The 19361-nt window shown below is 48.5% G+C and overlaps 1 protein-coding gene and 1 long non-coding RNA gene across 3 annotated transcripts; one reads left to right on the forward strand and one right to left on the reverse strand.

Annotated features, from left to right (window-relative positions):
- Positions 1–232: 232 nt before the first annotated feature.
- On the forward strand, positions 233–8134 carry SEC61A1 (SEC61 translocon subunit alpha 1). The gene is made up of 12 exons (XM_066597044.1): positions 233–389; positions 3315–3382; positions 3468–3533; positions 3791–3869; positions 4009–4140; positions 5114–5223; positions 5319–5472; positions 5598–5758; positions 5913–6110; positions 6280–6471; positions 6554–6630; positions 7536–8134. The coding sequence occupies exons 1-12, from the start codon at positions 383–385 to the stop codon at positions 7720–7722; spliced, it is 1431 nt and encodes a 476-aa protein (XP_066453141.1). The 5' UTR covers positions 233–382; the 3' UTR covers positions 7723–8134.
- A 4800-nt stretch (positions 8135–12934) lies between these two features.
- Positions 12935–19339, reverse strand: LOC136619975 (uncharacterized). Of its 2 annotated transcripts, none has more exons than XR_010791097.1 (3): positions 19292–19339; positions 13940–14066; positions 12935–13609 (listed from the first exon to the last, which is right to left on the reverse strand). It is a non-coding gene; the product is annotated as an uncharacterized lncRNA (long non-coding RNA). The 2 variants fall into 2 exon arrangements; XR_010791096.1 differs by lacking the exon at positions 19292–19339 and adding an exon at positions 15784–16018.
- Between the last annotated feature and the right edge of the window lie 22 nt (positions 19340–19361).

Here is a 19361-nt window from a genome sequence, read left to right on the forward strand (position 1 = left end):
TGGAAACGGGCTCCCATACCTGGGGACAGGCTTTTGGGGCAGTATTAAAGATCGACTCCTTCCTACCCCGGTGCGGGTATTCATCTTTGTTTACTACAGACGCCGAATAATTCGCTTGTACCTCTACGGGCCGGCACATTCTTGCCATAGTTATGTGCAGGTGCCAGCAGTAAAGATGGCCGCCACAAAGCTCCGTCAGCGTCCTTGCCTGCCATGCCGCTAAGCGTGGCAGGAAGCGGAAGTGGCGGGTGCCTCTCTTCCGGTGACTGACGTGTGGTGAGCCGTTCGGTGACGTGTCTCGGAGGTTCTTCAGTGCTGAGAGCGGCGGAGGCGGCCAGTCAGTCCCAGGCGAGAGCTCCGAGCGGCCACACAACCCACCGCCATGGGCAGTAAGTACCGCAGCGGCAGCAGTAGTGTGACCTGTAGGCAGAGCGCTATATATGTATAGCGGCATATACCATATATATATATATATATACTCCTATAGGATGTAGTTACCGTATATACTGTACACGGGGCACATAGTGTATATGATGTACTGCATGCATTATATATGGTCACATATAGATACTATACATGGGGCACATATGGGTATACAATGTCTTGTATGTATTATTCTCACATTCTTGTATAGCGTGTGTGTGTATATATATAATTAGTGTATCTCATTCTGCCAGAAGAGGAGGATCTCTCTTCCCCCCCCCCCCCCCCCCCCCCGGGTCCCTATATGATTCACCTATAGATTCCTGCCTATACTGCTGCCGGTGTGATGCCTCTTGCCGCGCTCCTCGGTCGGCTGTAGGTTCTTGCGTTGCTACATTTGCAGCGGTTTCCCCTGTCGTCCAGGAAACCTCGTCTCAACGCAGTTATTTAGATTTTTCGTACTTTAGCCGGCAGACGGGCGAATCTATTTTCCTACCTCTTTGTTGTCCTCCGCCCGGCCGGTGACGGCGCTCTGCGGCTGGCGGCGATTGTCCGTAATGTTGTGACTGTCATTCCGTTTCTCTTTTGTGGCGAATCTCTCGCTGTTTTCCGCTTCTCTCCGGTCGCCGCTTATCGTCTCCTCCCGTTATGCTGCTGCGGTTTCCCGTTGGACTTCTGGCTCCATCTGTGGACCCTGGTGGTGCATAAGGGGGTCATCATCAGCGAGCCGCTGCAGTAACGTCAATAGTCGTCGTGTAATATTAGGCTTCAGCGTCCGCCAGCAGGAACCTCACAGCCCTCCGTCAGGGAGATGCCTCAGTGTCCAGCAGCGCTGCCGGCTGATGTACCTCCTGGCGCTGCCGGGCAAGAGATGCCGCTGCGACCAGTAGGGAGAGCAATCCGTGCAAGTCAAACTGCCTACATCTTCAGCAGCGCTGATCCTAGGATTGGTTGCATCAGTATGTTGTCCGCGCTGAGCTGTCACATCCTCCGGCATGTAGTCCCTGCATGTAAGGGCCACGTAGAAATATGTGCAGTTACCCCCGGGCCGCAGAACGTCACTCAGGAGGAGAAGACTTGATTGGGATCTGCTTCATCTCACAGCAGCGCCATCGTGTACATGAACTACTCCAGCCATCTCCCAACTGTTACAGAAACTACAACTCCCAGCATGCTCTGGTGACCAGACTGTTGGGAGCTGCAGGTGTGAAACAGCCGGAGACCGTGGGCTAGTATGGAAGCGTCCTGCGGTAATGGTACAAGACAGGATTTATGGGACTCTGCAGACCCCTCTGAATGTGTCAGTACACCTTAGCCGGCTATCCCCTGTTGGCGGGGAGCATGTACTCCGTGTGGAGGAGGGAATAAGCCACCGCTGACTGTTCTCACCCCAACATCTGCTGTCAGGGGAGAATCGGGCGCCCCCCTGTATATATTAGGTGGTCCCGCTGGCCTGTTCACCTGAGTTACACAGTCGCCTTTAGTGTAACCCTACCCTGTGGAGGAGTCGCTCGTGTCCTCTCATTGCAGATAAATTGGTTGATCCGTCCATCTGCCGGTCGGCCCTCGGATTGCACTACTGAACATATTTGATCTTTGTAGACAAGTTTGGCATGTCTGCTTATCGGGCGCAGTGCCATGGAGGATTCATCACATCGGGTGATCGTTTCTATGTGATTTAACCCTTCACCTCAAGAGGGCATACATGTGCACCCTCCGGCTGTGGCAGTAGTATGGAGCAGAGCGTGGCGGGTATCAACTGACTTTGACAGCTGGCAGCCGGCCGTGATCACGGATAACTCCAATCACAGTCGTTAACCATTTATTGAATTCTGACAGCGGCATTTAAATGGCCTTAGAGAGGAGGCGTCCTTTGTCTCCTTACCCCATTTTTAGCATAAATAAAGCTATTTGCTATTATACTGTTTATAAAAGTCCAATTTATTAAAATGTAGTATTTATCCGTCATGGTGAATGCTGACATAGAAAAATACACAACGCCTGAATTGCCTTTTTTTGTCATTTCTTCAGCAAAAAACAAAAATGAAATTAATCAGTCATATGTACCCCAAAATAACACCAATAAAAGCTACAGGTCATCCTGCAAGAAAACAAGCCCTCAGACAGCTGTCCATAGGAGAATAAGTTATGGCTTTTTGAAAGCAGGGACGAAAAAATAAAAACTGGCTCTGGGGTGGAGGGGTTAGGAGATGCCGTTGAGGCTTCTTGTCTTTTAAGCGGTTGTCCAGAGTAAGGCTGCCTGCAGACGAGCGGGTCGGATTCGGCGGCGAGAATTCTCGCCACGGGACCCGACCCGAGCGCCTGCAGAGACGAGCGCGTACTCACCCGCGCCCGGCGGCCCCGGATTTTTCATGTGCCAGATGCCGGGCAGCCGGCGCATGCGCAGACCAGAGCCGGCGGCCGGGTGAGTGACGTTTCTGTGCGAGGCTCTGCGAGCCCCGCACAGAAATAGGACATGCCGCGGTTTGTTTGCCGTGCGACATTTCGCGCGGCCAAACTGTGGCCGTCTGCATAGGAGTGCGTATTGTAATGCACTCCTATGCAGGCTTTGAGCGGCAGAAATCCCGCCGTGGGATTTCCGCCTGTGTGCAGGCGGCCTTAGAAAAACATGGCTGCTTTCTTACAAACACAGCGACACCCTTGTGTGTGGGTTGTGTCTGGTATTGCAGCTCAGCTCCTTTTCACTGGAGCTGAGCTGCAGTACCACACACAACCTTATGGAAAACTGTGGTGCTGTTTAGAAGAAAGCAGACCCATTTTTCTAACTCTGGACAACTCCTTTAATCTTGAACTGAAACAGAATTGCAAATCGGGTTGAGATAATTATAGCAAGGTCATTAAAAACATTTTTTTTCTCTCTCCCCCAATAGTCAAATTCCTTGAGGTAATTAAGCCGTTCTGTGCAATTTTACCAGAGATCCAAAAGCCAGAAAGAAAGGTAAGCGATGACGTGTCACCGTGACTTACATGAGATCCACTTACTGACTTGTGTACTGAAGTCTTGTATTTTTTTTTTCCTCCAGATCCAATTTAAAGAAAAAGTATTATGGACGGCGATCACCCTGTTTATCTTCTTAGTATGTTGCCAGGTAAGTGCAGCAGTGTACTGCAGTGCTCCTTCCATAATGCATCAGGTGTGATTTCTGGCGGAGCGACCCTCTACATTGCAGCAGCGACCATGTTCCTGTGTCTGGCAGTTCAGCACAGTCACGTACACTTGAATCTGACTCCGCAGCCACGCGGCAGTATGGGCCGGATGGGGCGCTCTGTCTCGGCCGGACGGGACGCTCCCTCGGTACAGTGGTAAATAGATTCCTCCTCCTGAACTTGTGACTTGTTCCCTTAGATTCCCCTCTTCGGTATAATGTCCTCGGACTCTGCAGATCCCTTTTACTGGATGAGAGTTATCCTGGCTTCCAACAGAGGTAAGCTGCAGACTGCAATCCTTGCATTTTCTTTGTTTTATGTGCACTGACTTTGCTCTTGGTTAATGATTGGTAGAGCATGTTCTATAGAAGGCCTTCATTGTGCACTAAAGACTATACTGACTTCTCTGTTTCACAGGTACGTTGATGGAGTTGGGTATCTCTCCCATCGTCACTTCCGGTCTCATCATGCAGCTCCTGGCTGGTGCCAAGATTATTGAGGTCGGAGACACGCCAAAAGACAGAGCCCTGTTCAACGGAGCGCAGAAATGTAAGTCAGACGTGTAAATATTCATAGGGGTTCTAAAAATGTTATATTAAATCCAATAAGGACCAAGGGCCATAGATATACAGCACTTCCTCCTGGACTTTAATTCTGCGCCATAGTAAAATTACGGTGTGTGATTAAAGTTCCTGCAGGGGCAGGTTGGGTGTTCGGTTGTCAGACGCAGCTGAGGACCCGGAGAAGACAAGCAGTTTTTTTAACTGCTTCTGCCTTCTCTATTGCAGACTACATAGCGCTCAATGAATGCTATGCAGGAAGCGGCAGTGATGACTACTGTTACACTATGGGGATGTTTTTCTCTGCCGCCACAATGGAAAAGTGGGAAATAAGAAATATATCAATGTCCATTTCCCCCAGAGCTCTTGTATGATGTTATGGGGGACTTAGATGTCAAAAAAAAGTTTTAAAAAATTACAGAATTAAAAATGTGTATAAAAAAAAAAAAGAAACCAATGCCAATCTAAGCTGTCGCCACATCCGCCTTGTGATATTTATTTTTTTACCCCTTATACAAAGGGGAAAACCCTTTCAATGCAAAAGGGTATTGAAAATAGTCAATGTCACAAAAAAAATGTAGCATAAGTAATTTCGTCAGCCAAAGCCACCGCATTAAATCCTCCCTACTTCAGTCAGGAAGGGGAGAGGAATTTTCTCCTTTTTATAAGGATGTCTTGCTGCCGCCTCCCCGTCACCCCTGTTGGCACTTCCATTTGCACCAAAGCAAGTGAAATGGATTCCCAATGGCTTCTGCTTCCTGACTGGACATATTGGTGTGACTTAGGGTTATTTTGCGATGCTTCAGTGTCCTGGATATTTTGTACTTCAGAGCCCCCTGGTCACACGCAGCTTGGTTTTCTAGACGCTTGACGATGGCGCACATTGTCGTAGACATGTAGAATCTGCGTTTATCATCGGTGTTTGGTTTTAAATGGACATCCTATTTCTTCCCCTCCTCCAGTGTTCGGTATGATCATCACTATTGGTCAAGCTATTGTGTACGTCATGACTGGCATGTATGGAGATCCCTCTGAGATGGGTGCTGGCATCTGTCTGCTCATCACTATCCAGGTAAAACCCACATATTCCTGTCCCACTCTATAGATTTAGTAAATGTCCCATTTTGTTTCTTCCTTGGTGTAACCAAATATGATTTTCACCTCCAGCTATTCGTTGCCGGTCTTATTGTTTTACTCCTGGATGAGCTGCTACAGAAGGGCTACGGTCTGGGATCCGGTATCTCTCTGTTCATTGCAACTAACATCTGTGAGACCATCGTATGGAAAGCCTTCAGCCCAACCACAGTGAACACTGGCAGAGGTAAGAGCGCAGAGACGTGCCATACATGCTTGCATGTCTTGTAGCTTTGACATTGTTAGATACTAGTAAATCTATAGCTATACTTTTGCTGTTTCTGAATTGTGGTTTGTATTGCCTTCTTCCAGGCACAGAGTTTGAGGGAGCCATCATTGCCCTGTTCCATTTGCTTGCCACTCGTACTGATAAGGTCCGTGCTCTCCGGGAAGCCTTCTATCGCCAAAACTTGCCAAACCTCATGAATCTTATTGCCACCATCTTTGTCTTCGCTGTGGTGATATACTTCCAGGTGCGTACTGACTCCTAAAATATATTATACAATGAAGTGATAATTAGGATTTCTATGGGACGTACTCTAGTACTGGAGTGCTGCACCGCGCTCATTAGACAAGATGCATGTTACGTTTCTGATTGATTCATTTAACCATTATTCTATATTCCAGGGCTTTAGAGTCGACCTCCCCATTAAGTCTGCACGTTACCGTGGACAGTACAACACTTACCCCATTAAGTTGTTCTACACCTCCAACATCCCCATCATCCTGCAGTCTGCCTTGGTCTCCAACTTGTATGTCATCTCTCAGATGCTGTCTGCACGCTTCAGTGGCAACCTGCTTGTCAACCTCCTGGGGACATGGTCTGTAAGTATTAGTAGACCTGGCTAGAAATTCTTGCAACATTCTAATTTCTAAGAACGTATTCACAACGCCGGGTCAGTATACTTGCCAAAAAAGACCACAAAACTGGAAAGCACTATACTGACTTAACTGAAGAAAACCATGTGTTCTAACCTCATGTCTCAATGTTTAGGACACCTCCGCTGGGGGCCCTGCACGAGCCTATCCTGTGGGCGGACTGTGTTATTACCTCTCTCCGCCGGAGTCGTTTGGTTCTGTGCTGGATGATCCGGTTCATGCGGTCGTTTATATTGTATTCATGCTGGGTTCCTGCGCTTTCTTCTCCAAAACCTGGATTGAAGTATCTGGCTCTTCAGCAAAGGACGTAAGTGTCAGCCCCTGCGGATTAACATATTGCTGCTCTTCTATCACTAATGCAGTTTTATTAACAATTCTGTTGTCCGCAGGTTGCAAAGCAGCTTAAAGAGCAGCAAATGGTAATGAGAGGACACCGGGAGACATCCATGGTGCACGAGCTGAACAGGTAAGAGGCTTATTGCTGGTTATCTATGACATGTTGAGGAACAGTTTCCTTAAAGCGACTCTCCAGTCTCAGGGCAGAGTTTTGTCCAGGAATAGGGGGATGGGGTAGTAATACTACCTGGTGGTCTCCACATTCTGCTGATGATCCACTTGTTCCTAGGTGCACTCTGCAGTGTTCAAAGATGGCTGTGGTGATGATGCACATGGAGCATTGCTGTACATTAATTATCTTGGACCCTACACTGCTGTGATTGGCCATTGCTGTTCGCCAATCTGAAAGCAGCCTTCAGTGTCTGACTACCGATGCACAGGGTGCTTTGAGTAGTAACAGGAGTACCATGGCCATCTTGGGCCACCGCAGAGGGGCCCCAGGATAAAAAGGATCAGTGCCAGAATGGGGAGAAAGAAAGGCAGCAGGTGATAATCCCCTTTATTTATATAGCACATGCATATTACACAGCACTTTACATCACATATTTGGTTCTGTCTCCATTGGCGCACACAATGTATAACAACAAATTGTCACATGCTGCCCTGTCTTGTCTTCGGCTGGGCTGTTGACTTGGTCATTCTTGTCGTGTGACAGCAGTAGTGCCGGTATGGACTAGACTCGCCTCTGCACCCCCACACTATATCCGTACATGTTTATCATACAATCCAGTTTATTATAATCCTACAATTGCTTAGCCCGTTGGTGTGATCATTGGCATTAATGAAGTGGAGGCAGTGTTGGCAGGCTGTGCTCCATATCTTTTGTAGATAGAAGGATGCTGTGCTTCTCCTTACAAGATGACTGCAACATTCTGCTAAAACCCTTCTGTTGTATGGACTGTTTTCATGCAGCCGCCTGGATGTGGCATGACTAGCAGTGGACGACTAATCTGTTTTGTTGCTCCCTGTCTCTAGGTACATTCCTACAGCGGCTGCTTTTGGAGGTCTTTGTATCGGAGCGCTGTCTGTACTTGCTGACTTCTTGGGTGCCATTGGCTCTGGGACTGGTATTCTGTTAGCCGTCACCATTATCTACCAGTACTTTGAGATCTTCGTCAAGGAGCAGAGCGAGGTGGGAAGCATGGGTGCTCTTCTCTTCTAAAACCATTTTTGCACCCCAAGAAGTTGTTCTGCAGACCTGTGATGTGTGCTGATCATGTGACTTGGAAAACTCCGTTCTAAGTGTGTTCCAGGGGCTTCAGAAAGGGTCAGACACATGAGTCGGTGTTCGCTCACCAGTGACGTCCTCAAACCCTGTTATGTTTTTTTTTTTCTTCTTTTTATCGGTTTTGGCCCATTTTTATAAAGTTGTGGACAAACGTGCAAGAACTTTTTTTTCCAGCCCAGGAATCACGATTTTAATTTTCACACTTCTGAGCATGAATACAAACAGGGCATCAGTGTAGGTCTGTTCTTGAAGACTTACGTCATCCAGTCGGTTATTGCGTCTGTACAGAGTTGGAGCTTATTCGTATTATCATTTTTTTTTTTTTCAATAAAACCTTTAAAAACAAGTTGTTATAAGTTTTATGTCACGGACTTGCTGGATTTAGTTCTGTAGCTCATCGCTTTCTCCCAACAGGAATGATAGATCTATCACTTCTGTAGTGTTAAAGGGGCATTCCTGTCTCCACCTTTATGTGGCTATGCTGTGGAAGTCTGATAGATGTGGGTCCCAGTGCTGCCCCCTCAGCCAGCGCTGCTTGGGAATCATGGTAACGGCCGAGCACGCTACGCTGGTTCCGTGACACCGAAAGAACTACAGAAATGGGGTAGTGCAGCAAACTACACTGTTTCTGCAGCCCTTGCGTTATGGAAATGGCAAAGCGCAATGCAATATGGTTCCGTAACTCCCATTCACTTCTAAATGCTGCATAAAGGAGTTGTATAAACTTCAAACATTTCCTATGTGAAAATTAAATGGGGAGGAACTTTCACCAATTCTTAATCCTGTTATAGACTTGCATTAAAACTGTTTTACCTCTGAAAATCCAGTTTGAAGTGTTGGCCACAAGAGGTCTCCCTTGCAGCATTACTAGGCATTTGGCTTCTGTAGTAACAGGGACACCGCTAATTACTACATGCCGCAGTGGGGCAGGGCTGTGCAAAGCAGCACGGGAAGTTCCAGCCTGTACAGTACGGCAGCTTAAGAACCCACCACCCCTGTAAGAGGATACAAACAGCAGGGCGGGAGATAAATCTACATGGAAAATGGAAATGATAGTCAAAAAGTGGGTACAAATGGCATCCAAGGAGGAGCGGGCAGCGGCTGAAAACTCAGGCGTGCTTTAAGAACAATGAATAGAATTTCTGTACAGATTCCTGTCCTATTCCATTGATCACTGACTGTGCATCTACTAGTCCTCAATGGGGGTGTGCCATAGCCTCTGCCAGCAGTAAGTGGTTGATCAAATCCTAGAACTAACCCTCTTAAACCCCTTTTAATGATGCATCCCTATTAGAGATGAGCGAGCGTACTCGGAAAAGCACTACTCGCTCGAGTAATGTGCTTTATCCGAGTATCGCTGTGCTCGTCGCTGAAGATTCGGGTGCCGCTGCGGCTGACAGGTGAGTCGGAGCGGGCGGGAGAGAAGGAAAGATCTTACCTCCGTTCCTCCCCGCTCTCCCCTGCAGCTCCCCGCTCCGTGCCAGCACCCGAATCTTCAGACCCGAGCACAGCGATACTCGGATAAAGCAAATTACTCGAGCGAGTAGTGCTTTTCCGAGTACGCTCGCTCATCTCTAATCCCTATATCTTTTTTATTCATTGATGTAGCTGTCTATGGCCAGCTTCATGCAGGCATATTTGCGAACATAAAATTTACTTGCGGAATATGCAGAGAATAAAACCTATTTCAATGGGTTTGTTCTTATTTCCTGATTATGCGTGCACAGCTCTTGTGTGAAGAGGAAGGAAAAAAAATTTTATATATATATATATATATATATAATTAGAACTTGCTCTATTTATTTGGGCACCAAGGGTCCCCGGAAGTCTCTTTGCCTTTATAGTGTACACACTGCGCCAAAAAATGACCTGATAACTTTAGTCTGTGACTCCGTGCCATATAATGCTGCTAAATCACCCAGCTTTGTGTCAACCTGGTTTGGGGAAAGCTGGGTTGAACTAAACCTTCATTCCCCCTCCAGCACATCTGCAGAGGTCTTTGATGCCCATTTGTTTCTGGAACTAGCAAGGAAGGCCGTTGTGATAACAGAAGTTACCAAGTAGACCTCCATTTACACAGGATGATGGCGCACAAAATTTGTTATAAATGCAAAGCCATCGTTTACTTTTTGTTCATTTTCAAGCAGCATAAAAATCATTGCCGGATCGCTTCCCCGCTCCGTGTCTTACACAGAACGTGAGGCACCGAGTGAGGATTTGGCAATGGTCAGTAATTATCTGCCTGTCCACGGCGATTTGTCATAGTGTGATCCTTGGCGATAAATTGCACGCATGACACGTTCATAGGATAATTATGGAAAGCGCAACTCAATGTACACGGGCGGAAAACTGCTCGCGTCTAAAAATCGCTGTATGCTGCGATTCTCTACGACGAACCTCTTATTAAGATGGGTTCATCGCGGAAAAACACGGTCACAGTGCTCCCCTGTGGCGGAATATCGCTTGGATATACCATCCTGCCTGTGGACACTCAGCCTTAATGATCTGCATGATGTCACCCGCTTGTGCAGATTGTTTAGAAGACAGTTGTCCCGTGTAAGTGTGGCATAACAACTACCCCATTCCCCCAATCATTTCTCCCATCTTGTGTACTGCCACCAGACTGCGCGGCACCTCGCCTCGATACTGTATTTATCAAAGGAGATTTTATAATGCAAGTTATGAGTCATCTGACGATATCGGCGTAACAGCAGTTGTATTTTCGGACCTGTGAGGGTACCGCAGACCTGGTGCAGTTACTATCGTCGCTGTGCAACCCCCAGAAATGCCTACATCCATGCGTAGGTGGATTAATGACATGAAACATGGTGGCCATAGCTTACATATAGGAGTCCTACTGGGGAAATTTGGCTGAAATGTTAAATCAGGGGTCGATCCAGACAATCTACACACATCCTCAACTTGCCATTGATGATGTCAGAAGAAGGCCGGCGGAGGGGTGGTTCTATGAAGGCTTTACAACCAAGGAAGTCCACTCCCCAAACTGTCAGACCAAGGAGTGGCATCAGAGTGCAGTCTGTCTGAGCCCAGGACTACTGGAAACAACATAAACTAGTACTTTCTCTTATTTTATCCCTTCTAGTTTTATATTGTTTGTGTGTATTTGTACGCTCCTTAACCTTTTATGTAAGTCATCTTTTGTATAGTTTTAAGCACGGCTAACCTTTTTTGAGAATCTATCTTGTTTTTCTACTCCTCTTTTGTTTGGCAACCGCTTATCAAATGGAGAAGAACAGGCTGATACAGCTCAGCCGACTGAAAAATAAAAATGCGCTGGTCCTGGAACGTAGCGCTACCAAAGATTGTGTTTTCTTTTACAAAAAGAGTGGGTTATTGTGCAAAAATGGTAAAACATAATATAGATTTGGTGTTGTCATAATTGTACCAACCCGAATAAGCCCTCCTGCCTGAGTGGGATATGCCCGCAGTTTTACACTGCGGGAATCCCACGGCGTAAACAAAGTCCCTGCGGGCGATCGCAGGAAAAATGTGTGTTTTTCCACGATCGCCAACGAGATTGCTGCGGCATAAAACCGCAGGCGTATCCAGCTCTGTTCGTGGGCAGGAGCCCTAATAAAGTTAATATTTACACCACACTGTCAATGCTGTAAAAGTAAATCACAAAAACAGTGGTGAAAATTAGTTTTTATCCACTGCGCCACAGAAATAATAAAGAAATGAATAAAAGTTGTTCAATACATTATACAGACCTGAAATAGTTTTAAAAAAACAAAAAAAAAAAAAATGAACTCATCCCACAAAATACAAGGTGTCACACAGCTACACTGTCGAAAAAATATAGGTTATGACCGCTGATACACAAAAGTGCATATGATTTACTGGTTCTTAAAGGGGTTCTCACATGACAAAAAAAAATTTTACTTACCTTGCCTGGCCAGGACCGATTGCCAGGCATGTCCCCTCCATCCGGCTTTTTCTTCTTGAAGCAGAGCTGGAGCAGTCAAAAGGACCGCTTCCTACTCTGCTCCGTCCGTCAGCCATTTCCGAGGTGAACGGACGGGCCATCCACAGCAAGCACGTCACAAGCAGTGCTCGCTGTGGGCGTCCCGTCCGTCCTGGCTGAAGTCAGAGTTCTGCGCATGCACAGTGGAGAGGCGGCCTGTCCTGACTCCTGTCAGAGGGCACCTCTCTTCTGCGCATGGCGCAATCCCGGAGGGGGGAGGCCCATTCTGGCTCGTCTGAGGAAGAAGCAGCCTGCTGGGAGATGACCCCGCTGCACAACAATAACAGAAGAAAAAGGTAAGTATTAGATTTTTATGCTTTACAAGCCATAAATCGTGGGTTCCTTGTGTCCATTAGGCAGACCAGGGAACAATGGCTGTTAAAACATAAAAACCTTTTTCGTGTCAGAATCCCTTTAAGGCTAAAATGGGTTATGCCACTAAGGGGTAAAAAAATGCATTATGGTTACATTCACACAACAGTAAGTTTTGTGAGATGCAGAAAACTCGTACAAATATGAACATTCTTTTGAATGGAGTCCTACACGGTTTCCTGATTACTATTCAGATGGAGCCCAAGAACGTGTTCAGTAATTTCCAAAATGTTTGACCAATGACACAGGTTTGGCTGTGGATGATGAGTCAGTTGCAGGAGCCTCACAAGTTGTTGGAGTGGATCAGAACCCGCAGTGTAGGCCTACATCATCAGGATTTCAAGTGATAGCCCAATTTGCAGACTACTTTCTGACTGCCCAGGGAGAGGTACCGTGGCAGATGGATCCTATCCAAGAAGCCGGATGATGTAGGCCCTCCCAGCAGAGTTTTTATTTTTAACAGTTTCAATATTGTGTTTTTTAGCTAGGGTTTTTCTCTGTTATTTTATTTTAAGATAAGAGACTCACAAGAGAATGAGGACCCTTGATGTGGTTTTTTTCTAAAAAAGATACCATTAAAATACAGTTTTTAATATTTTTTTTCTTTGCATAATTTGGGCACATTATAAATTAATACCTCATTATTTTAGGACACTAAAAAGAAAAGTGTTTTATTAAAACCACTGTGTAATGTCTTATTATGTAATAAACACAAAGGTTCAACACAAACGTATTTTATTAAAAACAGTAAAAAATAAAACTTCATGAAAAAAAAATTAAACTTTTTTTAAAACATAAATAACTATTTACAGAACAGGCAAAAAAAAGCCCATAGACTACAGGCTTATACAATTACGGGGCCTGAGTCACCGGGCTGTGGACTGAAGTATCCAAAGATTGTGCCAGTATGTTGCCTTGTGTTTGGTGGATTTGGCACAGGATGTTGTCCACTTGAAGTGCTGGGGGTGACTGTATCGATGGCGATTAGTGGCAGCACTTTGTGGTGGTGGGCCTGGGGCACAGCTGCCTGGTGGCGAAAAAGCATTCACTCATCAATGAGGGCATGCAAGTCTCGATGCCTCTATGAGAAACAAAAGGTATGTCTGGGAGCGGACTTGCATGCCCTCTGGCACATGTCTTAGGAGGTTTGCAACTGTGAGCCCAAACACATTGACCCAGTCCTCCGACTGCCTTTAATTCAGCCAGCGGATCACTCATTGCTGTGGAGCAGCACTGGCTTGCGCCGCTGGGTCAGCGGCAGGAGAGCACTGGGCAGCTGCCGCCTTGCTTCTTCTGCGGGATGGTGACTGCTCACGCTTCTCTACCCCCTCTGTGCTGCCGTGACTGCAGATTCTTGTCTCCTCTGTGTGCGCAGCAGTCTCTTCGGCACCGTGAAAGCTACTCTCGGCTGCTGACGCTGCTATGGCTCCCTCCTCCTACAGACTCTCCATGTTGTCTGTTGCTCTGTGTGAGAAGAATAAACCCGTGTTTAAAATTTGCAGACTCAGCACTATCTGCAGGGCGGGCTGCTGACATGTTATACCCAAGCAATGTTCCCCCACAGCTATCTTTTAGCGGGTGATCGGCTTCTTTCTTTCTACTGGTCCCGCACTCTGATAACACGTATTAAGATGCCAACCACTTATGGAAGCATCTTAAAAACCCAAGAGGTGGACGTTCCTGTACTGTGCCACAGACCCCCACTGCTTTTGACATGTCCGAATTGTAGGCGTACATTTCTATGAAACTGCAGATATTACTGGCATTTTACTTATAATGGTAAGACATACTTACGGATGAAGGTCCATTGTTGGCGCGAGAAACATTAGCTGTTGCAGGTAAACAAATGGGCGCTTCCGTTTCCCGCCAGCTCCTCTCCTCCCCTGGTCTCTGGAGCTGCGCCACTTCTTCATCTCTTCCACTAAAACATAATGAATAAAAATGTATATTTTTAAAATCTTTTGTCGTATTTTTGTGTGTTACGTATTGTACGCAGGCTCGGGGCGCAGTAGCGTTGAAAGCCGCGCAACCTGTCTGCTTTGTTTCACTTGCAGAACATCTAAAATAAAATCGGCGTGAACAGTTTTGAACCCGGGTTCTAACAGCACTGGACATTTACTGGTTCCTTCCGTAATTTGAACATGACAAATAGCGCAGGATGGTGCAGTATTTGTTCTTACAAAGGAAACATAACAGAACGCCAGCGGACGCAAACCTTTCCCGTAATTTCAAATAGATTAAAATGTTTAACAGTATTACTAAAACAAACCTTTTCCACTTCCATTACGCAGCTTCAGGGCTAAACAAAAACCTCCAGACAAAAAAATACGTAAAAAAGTACCGTGAACGCAGCGAGCATACAACGCTTATACACAAAAGTAAAAAAACAATACTCACACATACCTCTTATCTAGAGGGTGGAGGCGGGGGTTGGCAGACATGAAGGCAGGGAACATAAAAAAAAAGACAGGGAGCAAATTCAGCAGCATTTCTGCATCCAAAAAACAGTCAAAACACTTATCATTTGTGCCTATTTTGACTGTAAATCAGCCACATATCTGTAGCTGATGTCATACTATGCAGCGCTCACCTTCTCCAAAGGCTTCCTGCTGTCAGCGCTCCCCGGCTTCCGGTTCCCCGCGTCCTGTAGTGGCCTCACCTGACCAGTGCCGCCGCACCTGACCAGTGGCACCACACCTAACCAGGCCGCCGGGAGCACTGACAGTGGGAACCCCATGGAGGAGGAGCCTCACCTGACCAGCGCCGCCGCACCTGACCAGTGGCACCACACCTAACCAGGCCGCCGGGAGCGCTGACAGTGGGAACCCTATGGAGGAGGTGTCAGCGCTACCCAGCTTCCGGTTCCTGCGACCTGTAGCGGCATCACCTGACCAGGCCGCTGGGGACCGCTGACAGCGGGAAGGCCTCGGAGGAGGTGAGGGGAAGCATCGCTGTGTATATGCAGCTGATTTTTAGTCAAAATCGGCACCAACTATACAGATTTTAACGTTTTTTTTAGATGCGTAATTTGCTGCAGAAATGTACGCTGCAGACATTCAGCAGCATTTCTGCCATGTGTAAATATACCCTAAATTGGCTTGAGATACGCTCCCACGTGCAGAGTGGGCCCAGTAGTAATAATGTCCCCTATAGCAGCCCCAGCAATAATAGTGAGCCACCCACAGAAGCCCCGGCAATAATAGTGAGCCACCCACAGAAGCCCCAGCAATAATAGTGAGCCACCCACAGAAGCCCCGGCAATAATAGTGAGCCACCCACAGAAGCCCCAGCAATAGTAGTGAGCCACCCACAGAAGCCCCGGCAATAATAGTGAGCCACCCACAGAAGCCCCGGCAATAATAGTGACACCTTAGAGAAGCCCCAGCAATAGTAGTGAGCCACCCACAGAAGCCCCGGCAATAATAGTGAGCCACCCACAGAAGCCCCGGCAATAATAGTGAGCCACCCACAGTAGCCCCGGCAATAATAGTGACACCTTAGAGAAGCCCCAGCAATAGTAGTTACCCCCACAGAAGTCCCAGTAATAATAGTGACACCCCACAGAATCCCCAGCAACAGTAGTGACCCCCACAAAAGCCCCACAGTATTAGCATTCCCCCTTAATCCCATATACTTACCTCTTCCTGGTCTTCACAGCGCCTCTTCCTCTTAGCGCTGCTGCCAGCGGGCGGAAGTGTTTGTGCCCACAGCAGCGCTTTTTCCCTTCTCTTCTTGCGGAACTAAAGAGGAGAGGTGAGGGGACGAAGATGCCGGATGCACACACTGCCGTCAGTGTCTGCATCTGGTCCGTGGTGCTGCAGAGTGATTACCAGCTGGGGAGCTGTGGCATCCTGGCTTGTAATCACTATAAGGGCGCCCACCCACTAGCGTTTTTTTTCACTGCGAAATTCGCACGTTTTTTTTTTCTACAGGGGTCTTTGGGCTATGGGACTTGTAAAGCTAAAATCGCGATCGCGCAAAATCGATTTTAGCTTTACAACTCCCATAGCCCAAAGACCCCTGCAGAAAAAAAAAAACGCTGCGAATTTGGCAGTAAAAAAACGCTAGTGGGTGGGAGCCCTAATGGTGACCTGACATCCCAAAAGCGGGACAAATGGCTGTCCCGCCTAAATCAGGGCGTCTGGTCAACCTAGTCCTGCATCAATGCTATGAGCTGGGACATATTACATGTGGTAGCCATTTTTGTCTCTCCTTGCTGTACCGCCCTCTGCTGCAACTTCCTGGTTTTTGTTTTTAACTTCCTTTGCATGTTTCCTAGCAACATGCGTAAAAAACACTGCTGGTACGCTAGTAAATGCGTAGGCATTCCGTATTATATGTACCCATGGAGATCAATAGGGCTCTTACGCGTAATACGCACTAAAATAGCGTATGCTGCGATTATTACGCACGTAACACACAATGAATATACGCAGGTGTGACTGGAACAAAGAAAAGGTATATATTTGAATTGCTGCGGTATACAGCGTATTATACGGATGTAACACACTATTAAAGGAGATGTCTCGAGGAAGCAGTTAATTTTTTTTTTTGCCCAGTCCCCCCCATTAAACACACATTACTAAGCCCCCCTGTAAATGACATTTCTAGCTGGTTCGTACTTACCGTTCCAGCGTTTCAGCAAGTTATAAAAGTTTCCTCAAGATGGCCGCCGGCTCTTTCCCAGTCGCTCGCTGCAGCCCGACGTGCGTGCTCCCGAGACGCCGCCAGCTGTGTCTCCATGGCAACCGGACGCATCGCAGCCGCCGACCAGACGCCCCGCAGCCGCCGACCAGACAGCAGGTAACCGGCGCTAGCCCCCGGCTCCCCAGCGCTAGCTCCCCCGGCGCAGCGACAGCCCCCCCCATCGCAGCGACAGCCCCCCCGGCCTAGCGCTAGCTCCCCCGGCGCAGCGACAGCCCCCCCGGCCTAGCGCTAGCTCCCCCGGCCTAGCGACAGCCCCCCCGGCCTAGCGCTAGCTCCCCCGGCGCAGCGACAGCCCCCCCGGCCTAGCGCTAGCTCCCCCGGCGCAGCGACAGCCCCCCCCGGCCTAGCGACAGCCCCCCCGGCGCAGCGACAGCCCCCCCCGGCCTAGCGACAGCCCCCCCGGCCTAGCGCTAGCTCCCCCGGCGCAGCGACAGCCCCCCCGGCCTAGCGCTAGCTCCCCCGGCGCAGCGACAGCCCCCCCCGGCCTAGCGACAGCCCCCCCGGCGCAGCGACAGCCCCCCCCGGCCTAGCGACAGCCCCCCCGGCCTAGCGCTAGCTCCCCCGGCGCAGCGACAGCCCCCCCGGCCTAGCGCTAGCTCCCCCGGCGCAGCGACAGCCCCCCCCGGCCTAGCGGCAGCCCCCCCCCCCCCCGGCGCAGCCCGGCGCAGCGGCAGCCCCCCCCCGACCCATCACTTACCTGGGAGGCTTCTCGGGGCTGCTGGGCTGGGCTGGGCTGGTCTTCTCCGCTGGGCAGCTCCAGTTTCTGCACCTTCCTCTAACAGAGGATGGTGCAGAATGGCCGCTTCAGCGCGCTCCCGAGCAGTGACAGCTCGTCTGCGCATGCGCAGAAGAGCTGTAGCGGGGAGCACACTGAAGCGGCTCGTGCTGAATGGAGAAGACCGGACTGCGCAAGCGCGTCTAAAAAAGCAAGCTGCCAGCGAATTTAGACGGAACCATGGAGACGAGGACGCTAGCAACGGAGCAGGTAAGTGGAATAACTTCTGTATGGCTCATATTTAATGCACGATGTATATTACAAAGTGCATTAATATGGCCATACGGAAGTGTATAACCCCACTTGGTTTCGCGAGACCACCCCTTTAAGTTACGCTAATGTGAGCCTGGCTTTAACCCCTTAATGACCAGGCTGTTTTTTTCCTCAAGGACCGGACACTTTTCAGGGCTTTTACCCATGTGGCGGTTTTACTGACATATTTTTTTATTTTTCCTTCAGTTACTAAAATTATTTTTGCTGCCATTTTTCCCTGTGAGATAGGCCTCCTGCACACGGGCGGATTTCCCGCAGAATTTCTGCCTGTGCACGCTGCCATTGGAAATGCAATCCTGTGCAGACAGCCGCGATTTGACCAGGTGAAGACTTGCGCAGTAAACAAATGCCGGCATGTCCTATTTCTGTGCGGGCCTTGCTGAGGCCCGCACAGAAACGTCACTAGTGACGCGCCGGCCCTGCACATGTGCCGGCTGGACGGAAGCCGACGCAGAGCAGAGGAGACACCGGGAGCAGGTGAGCTGCGGGTCTGTGCCACATCCTGCTGCGAGAATTCTCACAGCGGGATCCGACCCGGCTGTCTGCTGGCGGCCATATAGGGCTGTTTTTTAAATCTTTTTTTCACTGACTTTTTCAATTTTCTCAATTTGTTTCACACGTTTTGACATATAAGATGTATAGCCTTGGATTACAGGGCGCACACAGTGGCGGTTTTCGTTGGTGTCGGCGGTGGGTCATTTTCTTTTTTTATGTATATATTTTTATTTTATTCTGTAATTTTTTTACTTGTTTTTGTAACAGTTTTTTTTACTATCTATAAGACCTCTGGGGGTCATTCGCATTGTCTTTTTTTTACCATCTATAAGACCTTTGGGGGTCAATCACATTGTCTTTTTTTTCTCACACTTTTCCACTGTGACGCGGAATCCCTGACCTTTCCGCAATGTCATTGTGGAAGGGCCGCGGAACGGATGGATTCCATTGACTTCAATGGAAGTCATCCGCGCTGAAATAGAAACTGCTACGATTTTTCCTCCACGAGCAGAAAAATCACAATTGATTTCCGCTCATCGACAGGAAAAAAGAACGATTTCCAATGCATGCTATGAGCGGTATTTGCTGCGGAATCCGAAGGCGGCGACAGTCTTTCTTAAAAGTATCATGAAAGCTCAGAGCCAGGCGCTCCTTTATTGGACTCTATTCCAGCCTGCTTAGTAGCAAAGTGCCTAGAGCCCGGACTGCAGGGGGAGGGGCTCCCTCACTCCTCCGCGGCCCCCAGAAGCATCCCACGGATCTCCACGTGCTTCTCAGTATGCGCCCCCCATAACCCCACAAGACCCCGGCTGTTTAATTACCCCCCTCTGCAGATCCTCATCTTCTGCACCTGCAGTCATCCCCAACATCCCCCCTCCCCCCCTCCGATCTCCCACCTTTTCACTACCAGCCGCATCGATTACTGGCACCTCCCCTCTTTCCAGAGCCCGCCCCTATCAGAGAGTC

This window comes from Eleutherodactylus coqui, chromosome 3 (genome assembly GCF_035609145.1).
Source record: "Eleutherodactylus coqui strain aEleCoq1 chromosome 3, aEleCoq1.hap1, whole genome shotgun sequence".
In the NCBI taxonomy this organism is placed as follows: Eukaryota; Metazoa; Chordata; class Amphibia; order Anura; family Eleutherodactylidae; genus Eleutherodactylus; species Eleutherodactylus coqui.

Coding starts and splice junctions, on each gene's coding strand:
- SEC61A1 (XM_066597044.1), top strand. Junction 5,473..5,597: donor CACAGTGAACACTGGCAGAG/GTAAGAGCGCAG, acceptor GCCTTCTTCCAG/GCACAGAGTTTGAGGGAGCC. Junction 6,631..7,535: donor ATGGTGCACGAGCTGAACAG/GTAAGAGGCTTA, acceptor CCCTGTCTCTAG/GTACATTCCTACAGCGGCTG.